This window comes from Neofelis nebulosa, chromosome 10 (assembly GCF_028018385.1).
Source record: "Neofelis nebulosa isolate mNeoNeb1 chromosome 10, mNeoNeb1.pri, whole genome shotgun sequence".
NCBI lineage: Eukaryota > Metazoa > Chordata > Mammalia > Carnivora > Felidae > Neofelis > Neofelis nebulosa.
Genome location: NC_080791.1, coordinates 43400584 through 43413741, shown reverse-complemented (window position 1 = coordinate 43413741; position 13158 = coordinate 43400584). Strand labels below are relative to the sequence as shown.

At 37.7% G+C, this 13158-nt stretch overlaps 1 protein-coding gene across 5 annotated transcripts in view; it reads left to right on the top strand.

The window, feature by feature from the left end:
- The window catches only part of FOLH1 (folate hydrolase 1), a 68253-nt gene that overhangs the window by 16924 nt on the left and 38171 nt on the right, over window positions 1-13158 (top strand). For all 5 annotated transcript variants that reach the window (XM_058687515.1, XM_058687518.1, XM_058687517.1 and 2 more), the window contains exons 5-7: window positions 7594-7719; window positions 8503-8689; window positions 10619-10712. In XM_058687515.1, the coding sequence (XP_058543498.1) occupies window positions 7594-7719; window positions 8503-8689; window positions 10619-10712 (407 nt within the window). The remainder of the gene's footprint in view (window positions 1-7593; window positions 7720-8502; window positions 8690-10618; window positions 10713-13158) is intronic.

The window sequence follows — 13158 nt, the reverse complement described above, 5'->3', positions numbered from 1 at the left end:
ATATGGACAGATAGTATATAATAAGAGGAAATATAGCAAAAATTTTAATTTAAGATAGCCATAAAATGTAAAATATACTTTAAAAGTCTTCAGTGAGTGTGAAGTAGTTGAAAAACACTGAAATTTATTGAGCAATGAAAATACTATGTATAAAGAAACAGATTATGGGGGCACCTGGGTGGCTGAGTTGGTTAAGCATTCTACTTCGGCTCAGGTCAAGGTCTCGCAGTTCCTGAGTTTGAGCCCCACTTCAGGCTCTGTGCTGATAGCTCAAAGCCTAGAGCCTGCTTCAGATTCTGTGTCTCCTTCTCTGCCCCTCTCTCATTCACGCTCTGTCTCTCTGCCTCTCTCTCTCAAAAGTAAACTTAAAAAAAAAAAAAGAAACAGATTATGTTTCTAGATAAGAAGACAGAGTGTTATAAGGAGGAAATTATACCCACATTAGTATGTGGGCTTAATGTATAATCAGTTAAAATCCCCAAATACTTTTTGGACTTTGACAGAATTATTCTACTCCTAAGAGTCATAGAGATTATTAACTCATTTCTTTCAAGTAGATTTAAACTCTTCTAGATTAATGGAAAGCTAGAAGGATCCCCTGATTCCGCATGAGATTCTTGTTTGTGTTCAAATATTAGATGAATTTGCGGCTGGTGTGCTTCACCTGTAACTCAGCTAGTGCACTGTTCTTTTTAAAATTATATATGTCTGTATGTGGGCTTAATATTTTTCACTGTAAGTTATCTTCGGATCTACATCTGAATTCTCCGGAGTGTAAAGTACGGGGCTCTGCTTTAGGCTATTTGAAATGAGCAATTTGACAATGTCTAATAAAAATACAATCTAAGGGTATCTGGGTGGCTCAGTCAGTTAAGCATCCAACTCTCGGTTTTCGGCTCAGGTCATGATCTCGGGCCTTTCTGGGTTCATGCCCCGTTTTGGGCTCTCTGCTGGCAGCATGGGGCCTGGTTGGGGTTCTCTCTCTCCACCTGTCTTTCTGTTTCTCCCCCACTCCCACCGTCTCTCTCAAAATAAACTTTAAAAATATATGTAATCTAATTTTTGGTTTTCAAACTTCAGCACATATCATGGTAATCGAGAAGGCTTATAAAACACAGGTTCTGGTTCCCACCTCACTGAGTTTTGGTAGGTCTTCATAGTTTGTTCCCAGTAAGACTCCAGGCCTTGATTCTGTGGGTTTAACAACTATACTTTGGGAGCCGCATGTCTTTCCTCCCAGTTCTGTTTCAGCTAACAAGAACAAGAAGATGGAAGCTTGAAAGACACAGAAAATTCTAGGCTGACAGTGCAAGATTGTATTTATTCCCAGTCATAGAACAATGGTACAGTGTAAACTTTACAAGAAGGTCATTATCTGAAAACAAAGCTTTTTTCTAAATAACAGTGACAACTTGCATTTGTGAAGTGCCCAGAGGACATATCTATCACACTTGTGTTCATTTTCAAAGTGTCCTGTCATTTTTAAACCAATATCTTCTCCAATCCCACCTCCGTCATAATTTGTTCTGTGAGGATTACAGATTTATCAAAAGATAGCCACAATTTATAGACATTTTAGGAAGTAGTGTCCCCAAAGTTAGTGATACTAAATAGAGATACATTTCAAGTAGGACACTGACACTAAAACAAAATTCACTGAAATCAGATTGGTTAATGTCTCTATACTCACAGAATAAAAGCGAGCTCCAGAGAAGGCTAACAATTATAAATGAGACATACAGTGCTATCATTAATAGTGTATTAATATTGCATTGTCTGAAGAAGAAATACAAGAGCTAAAAGTAATCCCTTTACTGAAGTAAAGATTCAGATGTCACCTTCTCAGTAGACTTTCCTCTTTTTATTAACATTGCATCCACCCAAGTACTAGTTACTGTTTACCTATTCTATTTAAACTTTGAAAAAAATTTTGGGGCGCCTGGGTGGCGCAGTCGGTTAAGCGTCCGACTTCAGCCAGGTCACGATCTCGCGGTCCGTGAGTTCGAGCCCCGCGTCAGGCTCTGGGCTGATGGCTCGGAGCCTGTTTCCGATTCTGCGTCTCCCTCTCTCTCTGCCCCTCCCCCGTTCATGCTCTGTCTCTCTCTGTCCCAAAAATAAATAAAAAACATTGAAAAAAAAATTAAAAAAAAAAAAATTTTTGACAGCACTGATCACTTTTTAATATACCATATAATTTACTTACTTTTTAATTCATTATTATCTTTCTGCTTTTCACATAAATGTAAGTTCCTCCAAGGACAGGGATTTACTGTATCCCTAATTTTTTTTTTAATGTTTATTTATTTTTGGGAGAGAGAGATGGAGTGTGAGCGGGGAAGGGACAGAGAGAGAAGGAGATGCAGAATCCGAAGCAGGCTTCAGGCTCTGAGTTGTCAGCACAGAGCCCAACACGGGGTTCGAATCCATGAACTGTGAGATCATGACCTGAGCCAAAGTCAGATGCTAACCAACTGAGCCACCCAGGTGCCCCTCTTTTTAAGTTTTTTAATTAATTTATTTATTTTTGATAGCAAGCAGAGGAGAGGCAGAGAGAGAGGGAGAAAGAAAGAGAATCCCAAGCAGGCCCTACACTGCTAGCATTGCTAAGTGCAGAGCCCAAACCCTGGTTCGAACCCAGGAACCATGAGACCATGACCTAAGCTGAAGTCAAGAGTCAGGTGCTTGACCAACTGAGCCTCCTAGGCACCCCAACAAATGACCTTCTTAATGCCCATCACCCAATGTAGCCCATCTTCCACCAATCTCTCTCCACCAACCCTCAGTTTGTTCTCTATGGTTAAGAGTCTCTTGTGGTTTATTTCCCTCTCTCCTTTTCCCCTCCTCCCCCACCCCTTCCCATATGTTCATCTGTTTTGTTTCTTAAATTCCACATATGAGTAAAAGCATACATATATATATTCTTAATCAAGGGAAGTTGGGCAGTGATCAAGAAACGACTTCCAAGCATTCCCAGATTCTAGGTGACAGAAACCGAAGTGGAATTTAGTATGCTAAATATTCATTAAGAAGCATTCTCTTGGGATCAGTACCTGTGTCAGTGAGGGAAAGGAAGCCAAATGGAGCAGAAGGAGCAGTCACCCTCAATGCCAGCTCTGGGACAGCGTCGGCTGGAGTCAGCATAGCCCTTCAGAACTGTCCTGGGTTGGACTAAGATGTCCAAGTCTTTTTTTTTTTTTTCAATATATGAAATTTATTGTCAAATTGGTTTCCATACAACACCCAGTGCTCATCCCAAAAGGTGCCCTCCTCAATACCCATCACCCACCCTCCCTTCCCTCCCACCCCCCATCAACCCTCAGTTTGTTCTCAGTTTTTAACAGTCTCTTATGCTTTGGCTCTCTCCCACTCTACCTATTTTTTTTTCCTTCCCCTCCCCCATGGGTTTCTGTTAAGTTTCTCAGGATCCACATAAGAGTGAAAACATATGGTATCTGTCTTTCTCTGTATGGCTTATTTCACTTAGCATCACACTCTCCAGTTCCATCCACGTTGCTACAAAGGGCCATATTTCGTTCTTTCTCATTGCCATGTAGTACTCCATTGTGTATATAAACCACAATTTCTTTATCCATTCATCAGTTGATGGACATTTAGGCTCTTTCCATAATTTGGCTATTGTTGAGAGTGCTGCTATAAACATTGGGGTACAAGTGCCCCTATGCATCAGTACTCCTGTATCCCTTGGGTAAATTCCTAGCAGTGCTATTGCTGGGTCATAGGGTAGGTCTATTTTTAATTTTCTGAGGAACCTCCACACTGTTTTCCAGAGTGGCTGCACCAATTTGCATTCCCACCAACAGTGCAAGAGGGTTCCCGTTTCTCCACATCCTCTCCAGCATCTATAGTCTCCTGATTTGTTCATTTTGGCCACTCTGACTGGCGTGAGGTGATATCTGAGTGTGGTTTTGATTTGTATTTCCCTGATGAGGAGCGACGTTGAGCATCTTTTCATGTGCCTGTTGGCCATCTGGATGTCTTCTTTAGAGAAGTGTCTATTCATGTTTTCTGCCCATTTCTTCACTGGGTTATTTGTCTTTCGGGTGTGGAGTTTGGTGAGCTCTTTATAGATTTTGGATACTAGCCCTTTGTCTGATATGTCGTTTGCAAATATCTTTTCCCATTCCATTGGTTGCCTTTTAGTTTTGTTGGTTGTTTCCTTTGCTGTGCAGAAGCTTTTTATCTTCATAAGGTCCCAGTAATTCATTTTTGCTTTTAATTCTCTTGCCTTTGGGGATGTGTCAAGTAAGAGATTGCTATGGCTGAGGTCAGAGAGGTCTTTTCCTGCTTTCTCCTCTAGGGTTTTGATGGTTTCCTGTCTCACATTCAGGTTCTTTATCCATTTTGAGTTTATTTTTGTGAATGGTGTGAGTAGTGGTCTAGTTTCAACCTTCTGCATGTTGTTGTCCAGTTCTCCCAGCACCATTTGTTAAAGAGATTGTCTTTTTTCCATTGGATGTTCTTTCCTGCTTTGTCAAAGATGAGTTGGCCATACGTTTGTGGGTCTAGTTCTGGGGTTTCTATTCTATTCCATTGGTCTATGTGTCTGTTTTTGTGCCAATACCATGCTGTCTTGATGATTACAGCTTTGTAGTAGAGGCTAAAGTCTGGGATTGTGATGCCTCGTGCTTTGGTCTTCTTCAAAATTACTTTGGCTATTCGGGGCCTTTTGTGGTTCCATATGAATTTTAGGATTGCTTGTTCTAGTTTCAAAAAGAATGCTGGTGCAATTTTGATTGGGATTGCATTGAATGTGTAGATAGCTTTGGGTAGTATTAACATTTTGATAATATTTATTGTTCCAATCCATGAGCAGGGAATGTCTTTCCATTTCTTTGTATCTTCTTCAATTACCTTCATAAGCTTTCTATAGTTTTCAGCATACAGATCTTTTACATCTTTGGTTAGATTTATTCCTAGGTATTTTATGCTTCTTGGTGCAATTGTGAATGGGATCAGTTTCTTTATTTGTCTTTCTGTTGCTTCATTGTTAGTGTATAAGAATGCAACTGATTTCTGTACATTGATTTTGTATCCTGCAACTTTGCTGAATTCATGTATCAGTTCTAGCAGACTTTTGATGGAGTCTGTCGGATTTTCCATGTATAATATCATGTCATCTGCAAAAAGCGAAAGCTTGACTTCATCTTTGCCAATTTTGATGCCTTTGATTTCCTTTTGTTGTCTGATTGCTGATGCTAGAACTTCCAACACTATGTTAAACAACAGCGGTGAGAGTGGGCATCCCTGTCGTGTTCCTGATCTCAGGGAAAAAGCTCTCAGTTTTTCCCCATTGAGGATGATGTTAGCTGTGGGCTCTTCATAAATGGCTTTTATGATGTTTAAGTATGTTCCTTCTATCCCGACTTTCTCAAGGGTTTTTATTAAGAAAGGGTGCTGGATTTTGTCAAAGGCCTTTTCTGCATCAATTGACAGGATCATATGGTTCTTATCTTGTCTTTTATTAATGTGATATATCACGTTGATTGATTTGCGAATGTTGAACCAGCCCTGCATCCCAGGAATGAATCCCACATGATCATGGTGAATAATTCTTTTTATATGCTAATTCGATTTGCTAGTATCTTATTGAGAATTTTTGCATCTATATTCATCAGGGATATTGGCCTGTAGTTCTCTTTTTTTACTGGGTGTCTGTCTGGTTTAAGAATCAAAGTAATACTGGCTTCATAGAATGAGTCTGGAGGTTTTCCTTCCCTTTCTATTTCTTGGAATAGCTTGAGAAGGATAGGTATTATCTCTGCTTTAAACGTCTGGTAGAACTCCCCTGGGAAGCCATCTGGTCCAGGACTCTTATTTGTTGGGAGATTTTTGATGACTGATTCAATTTCTTCGCTGGTTATGGGTCTGTTCAAGCTTTCTATTTCCTCCTGATTGAGTTTTGGAAGAGTGTGGGTGTTTAGGAATTTGTCCATTTCTTCCAGGTTGTCCAATTTGATGGCATATAATTTTTCATAGTATTCCCTGATAATTGTTTGTATCTCTGAGGGATTGGTTGTAATAATTCCATTTTCATTCATGATTTTATCTATTTGGGTCATCTCCCTTTTCTTTTTGAGAAACCTGGCTAGAGGTTTGTCAATTTTGTTTATTTTTTCAAAAAACCAACTCTTGGTTTCATTGATCTGCTCTACAGTTTTTTTTAGATTCTATATTGTTTATTTCTGCTCTGATCTTTATTATTTCTCTTCTTCTGCTGGATTTAGGCTGCCTTTGCTGTTCTGCTTCTATTTCCTTTAGGTGTGCTATTAGATTTTGTATTTGGGATTTTTCTTGTTTCTTGAGATAGGTGTGGATTGCAATGTATTTTCCTCTCAGGACTGCCTTCGCTGCATCCCAAAGCGTTTGGATTGTTGTATTTTCATTTTCGTTTGTTTCCATATATTTTTTAGTTTCTTCTCTAATTGCCTGTTTGACCCACTCATTCTTTAGTAGGGTGATGTCCAAGTCTTTATAGTCCCACACTGATCTGTCACTGATGTGTGACATCCTAAGAAAGGGCATGACCTTGAGCAGAGTGGCTGTCTGTACCTGAGGCAATCCCTGGAGAGGCTTGAGAATTGAAGGATGTCTGCAGAGAGCCTTCCTTGAAACTGGAACAAGAACATCATCACTGAAGAGGAATCTGGGCAGCACATCCCAGTGTCCAGAACAAATATATTTTACTTTAGAGTAAAATTTTTTGGGGAAAGGGGGACAAAAGTGAAGCTGAAGGAGAAAAGGGATGGTAAAATTCTGACTGTGTTCCTGTAGTTTTCAAATGGATGATATTGAATAATAAATCAGTATAGTGTTTATATGCCTTTGGATACATATAAAAATTGATGTAAATTTGCTCCTAAAAATGTTAATACTTATAATATGCTGGTAATTGCATTTGTTATAGTGACTTAAAGGTACGATATTAGATCTTAAAGGTATGATATTAGACTTAAAGGTATGATCTTAGATGTCAAGTAAATGTATGAGAGAGTACATTACTTTTCAAAATTAATTTAGGGAGTAGGTAAGAAAAAATGAAGAACACTGGTCATTTTGCAAATAAGAGTACTGAGACTCAGAGATGTTATAAGACTTACACACAGTCATACTAATAATATGAAACCAGACTCATAAAGCCCTTAAAAATTACCTGACCTTTCTTCCTTACCTGGTGGCTGTAAAGACCCATTAATCTACTATTTGTGAATGTACTTCTAAAAGAATAAAGCTCTCATCAAGAGTTCCTTAACCTAGAGAGCCTGGACCCTTCAAAGTGCCAGTGGCAATATGTATATTTGTATACATTTGTGGGGGGAACACTTCTATAGCATTATAGCCACTATAGAGGAGACATATAAGCAAACCCTACTGTTAAGTTCATACATCTCTAACCCAGCCAATTGCTTTAATTCAAGTTCTTCTCTCTTGAATGTCTTATTTGAGTTTCATGCTTTCTGACCCCCTTGAACTCTCTTGCGTCTTCCCTCATTCAAAGATGGGAAACAGTCTTCATGCAGGGAAACCTCCTTGTATTAAATCTTACTTGTACTAAATCATTCCTGATCTCAACAGGGTGATCTAGTGTATGTTAACTATGCCCGGATTGAAGACTTCTTTAAACTAGAGACGGACATGAAAATCAATTGCTCTGGGAAGATTGTGATTGCCAGATATGGGAAAATTTTCAGAGGAAATAAGGTAAAAGTCATTTCTTTTTCCTTGTCCCCAAATACAAAAAATTATGTCGTATCTTACATGTGTAGAAACATATCCTTCAAACTTCCTGAGGACTATAATCCTCTCATATTATATAACATGCCTACCTTATGGGGAGGACACATGTACTAGCTTATAGATAAGGGTTTTAATGGGGTCTTTGGAGTTTGGGCCAATGAGGAAGTTCACGGAGAACAGAGCAGATTTTTCCATATTTACAGATTATGCCTGTGGTCTACAAAGAAGCATGAATGGGATTTTTTGTTACCATCGTGTCTTTGTTTTAAATATTATCTTTGAAAATATCTACCTAATTAAATTTTAATAGTAATTATTATTATAGGGACTCAGAGAAAACAATTTATACATAACAGTTTTTAAAAATTACTGTCATTTTGACCTGTAAATTTTTTTCCTCTTTTGTAAGAAATTAAATTTCCAAAATATTACCTTCCATCCATAAAAGATAGAGAAATCTGGCCTGTAGGGTCTACTTGCTTCCTGTGCTTCTAGACTAATGCAAGAAAACAGCAAGTACTTGCTATCTCTATTACGGGCATTTTCCAAATCTGCTGCTGTGGGGGCTGATCTAGCCCTAGAAACCCATTTTTAGAACTTAAAGTAGGAAAAAGCAAGCGCCAGTGCTCTGTGAGATGTCCTTTGTTGCAGGTCTAAATGACAAAGTTTAAGTGTAATTTCAAAAAACCCGATATTATCAAATCTGGAACAACCAACCTGAAATAAAAAAGATGTTGTGTTTTCCAGGTTAAAAATGCCCAGCTGGCAGGGGCCAAAGGAGTCATTCTGTACTCAGATCCTGCTGATTACTTTGCTCCTGGGGTGAAGTCCTATCCAGATGGTTGGAATCTACCTGGTGGTGGTGTCCAGCGTGGAAATATCTTAAATCTTAATGGAGCAGGGGACCCTCTCACACCTGGTTACCCAGCAAATGGTGAGTGATCAGGCCTTAATCATCACAGGAAACTTAAAAACATTTTAAAGTGATTTTATTAAAGGATTTCAAACAAAGTATGTCTTTTTAAAATTCTCTGTGCATCAAAGAAGTAAGTTAAAGAGTTTCAGACTCTGAAAAGTATTGCCTTAGCTTCCTGATCTCTTATTGGGAACCCCTGGGCCTGATGTGTTTTGGAATCCAGACATTTTCTGATATTTAAAAGTAATGTGATGCATATACCATTGATTGCGTAACACCCAGGAGTCTGGGATGGAATCCAGGAAGCAGACATATAAATAGTTTTGCAGCAAAATATATGAATAATCATCCTAAGCAGAGGTAAATAATAAGTGATAAAAATAAATAATATAAATAGCCACATGTCTGCTCTAATTAGATCGGCTGTGAAATGAGTTTGGATCAGATCAGGTTTTGATGCCAAGTAAATTCCCTCTAAATTTATGGCTTTTACAGTTTTTGGATTTCCTAGTTGCTGATAAGGGATAGCAGAAAAGAAGTTTTACAAATCCCCAGAATGGCACATTTAAAATATAGAGTCCTTTAAAGATTTATGAATCTTCTTAGAACATAGTATACTGTCATAGATTTTTTTTAAAAAACAATACATGTTATCCTGTAATAAAATCACATAAATATACCTTAACTTCACTTACTTCTGGTTTTTACTCCCAAGTTAAAAAAAAAATGCAACCTCTCTTAATTTCTGTTTTACAAAGCTAAACTTATGAACATAAAATGAACTTACCTGGAATATTTCTGTTGCTTATCCTCAAATTTAAATGATAGTACTTTAGGCGAGAAATGTTATCCCTATGGGGCTTGTATTTACTGAATTTCCTTTTGTGCCATATTCTTTTTTTTTTTTCTTACCCCTTTAGTTTTACTTTTTATTTCTGGAATAGTTCTAAAATACACAAACATAGAGATAATTATCAACATTTTGTCAATCTTGTTTCATCTCTTTATTCTGCCTTTTTTGTTGTTACATAGGACAATTTTTACATAAGTCCCATGTAATGTATCATTACATCATTTTACTCATAAAATGAATATGCTTTTGCAATCACCTTGTTCTTATTAGATAATTTAAAAATTTGGAGAAAAAAATGGAAAAATAACTCCTATTTTTTTAATCTGAGGAAATGACAGAAGGTTTTTATTTTGAAGTAGAGCTCATATGTAATAAAATACACAGATCTTAAGAATTGAGTTCAATGAAAATTTTAAATTGCATATGTCTATGTCACTCAAAATAAGATATAGGACATTCTCATGACTCCAGAAAGTTCTCTTGTGCTCCTTTCTGGTCAAGCACTTTCTGGTATCTCTCACCATTGATTAATTTGCCTGGTTTTGAACTTCATATACAAGGACTCAGTGTATATTCTTTTGTAGCTCACTGTTCTTATTCAGTATACTGATTTGAGATCTGTCCGTGGTATTGTGTGTCTTAGTAATTTGTTCTTTTAATTGCTGAGTAGAATTCTGTTGTGCGACTGGGCTACAGATCATTTATTCATGCTGCTGTTGACAGACATCTGTGCTGTGTTCTGTGTTTAGCTGCCCAAATTCAGCTGCTGTGAATAATTTTGTACAGGTCTTCTATGTGGACATATATTTTCCTCCTTTCTTGAGTAAATACCTACGAGTAATTGCTGTGTCCTAATGCACAATTCTGTTTAACCTTACTTTTCCAAAGAGTGATCCAAAGTGACTGTATGATTTTACACGCTTGCACAGAATGTACGAGATTTTCAGCTGCTCCACACACTCGCTAATGTTTGAAGGTGTCTTTTTATTTTAACAGTTCCAGTAGATGCAATATAAGAATGTGTTTAATGGGATTTACAGAAACACTTTTGAAAGGGACTCGGTTTGTACTGAAGTATGTCCAGCTTCTTTCAGAATATGCTTATAGACGTGGAATCACCGAGGCTGTTGGTCTTCCAAGTATTCCCGTTCATCCAGTTGGATACTACGATGCACAGAAGTTCCTGGAGTAAGTGTGTAAGAAACAAACAGATGGCTCTTTGGATAATTCTCTTTATCGGCAGTCTTTGACTATTGGCAATATTAACATCTGAATATTTCTCCACTGTTCAGAAACACTGAAATTCTGTTAGATGGTAGAACCTACAATTTTATCACCATTTTAAAGAATAGTGGTTATTTTCTGGAATTTACTTTATGTAGTGCTATCCGGTATGTGACAGTCATGAGAATGACTTTCAGTTTCCAGCTGCAGGGGGCATGACTGATCAATGACTCCAGCGACAGTGCTTTGAAATCCACTACCCTGTTTGTGTCGAGGCCATGCTTCCTACTGGTGTTCCCAGTCAATGACTAGTTGCAGCAGGGACACTAAAACAGCCCCATTATTGGGAGGCCCAGGACTCTTCTCATGGGAGACTTTGGCTCAGGATTCCATGACAGGTTTGTCCAACTAGATGCCACCACCCATGACCCTTTTCTTCCTTCCTTTTCTCCTTTACCTCATATGAGACCTGCATTGCAGTCTATTGGCTTTTTCAGTTTTCCCTCACCGCCTTCCCATTTCTCTCACAGGCTTTTCCCCTAATAAATCTCTTACTCATCTAATCCACATATTGTCTAGTACTTGGATGACTTGGAACACCATATTGTGAGATCAATTCCATGTTATCTTTATCTTTATTCCTCTTCCCCTTCTGCTTTCCTGACATTGGAACCCTCTCTCCTTTCCTGCCCTGCTATGTCCCATCTGCAGGTCCTTTGTCCAGCGTCCTTCAGGAGGGAGAGAACATGACTTCTTTGAAAGTAGAATTGTGAGAGAAGCATCTTGCCAGTTAGTACCTTTTCTTATTTGAGTTTAAAGCATTCTTAATCATTTTATTCTAGTCTCTATAAGAAAACTTTTTATGACCTAATACAATGCCCTTCTTATTTATAATTGAGGAGGTTGATATTCAGAGAAGTGGAGGGATCTGTCCCATTTAAGGGCAGTTTAAGGAACAGCACCTTCGTCTCTTTTATTTATAGGCTCTCAGCTTTTACCATGTGGTTAGAATTCAGGATCCAGGCACAACTTTTGAGGGCACAGCAGACTATGCATTTGTCTAAACATATTTGTAAATCAAGTCAAATATTTGTCATATTTAAAAGATGAAAGTGATTATAACATTACTTGTAGTATTATAAAACTGTCAATAACACTGATCTTCAAAAATTGCTAAGTAAGTCAGATATGTAGCTATGGCTATGATAGTGCATAGAACCATTAAAACATATGTTGTACAAGAATATTTAATGTTATGGAAACATGCTTATGCTATACTACTAAGTGAAAATAGCAGAATTATCTATCTAGGTATCTATAGAAATATTTATATATAGATATGCAGATACATAAAGACAGAATAATCTCAATTATGTTATTTTTTTTAAATGAACCTGTATTATCTTTGTAATTAAAAAAAGAATGCATGGAAGGAAGATCATATGGAATTTATTTGAAGTGTATTTAGCCATGTTTACTATTTGACTGCTCTGATTAACTAGGTCAGCATTGGCTAGGTCCTAAATGTGTATTAGAATTACTTGATCAGAAAAAAATCACAAATGAAGTTTATCTCTAATGTATTCAAGTCAGCTTCTCTGAGCCATCTTGTAAATACAATCATCATTAATAACATAATTGCTATGGAAAAGTGGACTTTGCATTAAAAACACCATAATTTAAAAGGAACTTTGGAAATACAATCTGCATGGAAGTAGGAGATGATCTTTATATGTTAAGAGCAATAAGACAGCTCCTATCTCATCTTTCATACTTTCTAAGATATAATGAAATATTCTTCAGGAATTTAGTCTTACATATTTTTTCAAAGAACATATCATTTGTTTATGAATTTCACTGTGAAAATTTACTCCCGATGCACACTTAGGAGTATGCTAGTTTTCCCTGATAGTCAATTCTCAGATGCCCACAAAAGGTTAGCCGTTTAGCATTATGTATTAATTAGAAAAGAATTGCTAACATCATAACATGAAAGTTTCCTCATAAATGTGTGTGAAGACAAGAAGAGATATAAAGTCATATAATGGCCCAAGAATGTTGCGAATTTCAATAAAAAGTTGATGAGATGTGAGGTGCCTGGGTGGCTCAGTCACTTAAGGGTCTGACTTTTGATCTCAGCTCAAGACTTGATCTCAGAGTTGTGAGTTCAAGCCCTGTGTTGGACTCCAGGCTGGATGTGAAGCCTATTAAAAAAAAAAAAAAAAAAAAAAAAAAAGGTGAGGGGCTCCTGGGTGGCTCAGTCAGTTGGGCGGCTGACTTTGGCTTGGGTCATGATCTCACATTCCGTGAGTTCAAGCCCCACATCAGGTTCTGTACTGACAGCCTGGATCCTGCTTCAGATTCTGTGTCTCCCTCTCCCTCTGCCCCTCCCCCATTTGTGCTGTGCCTT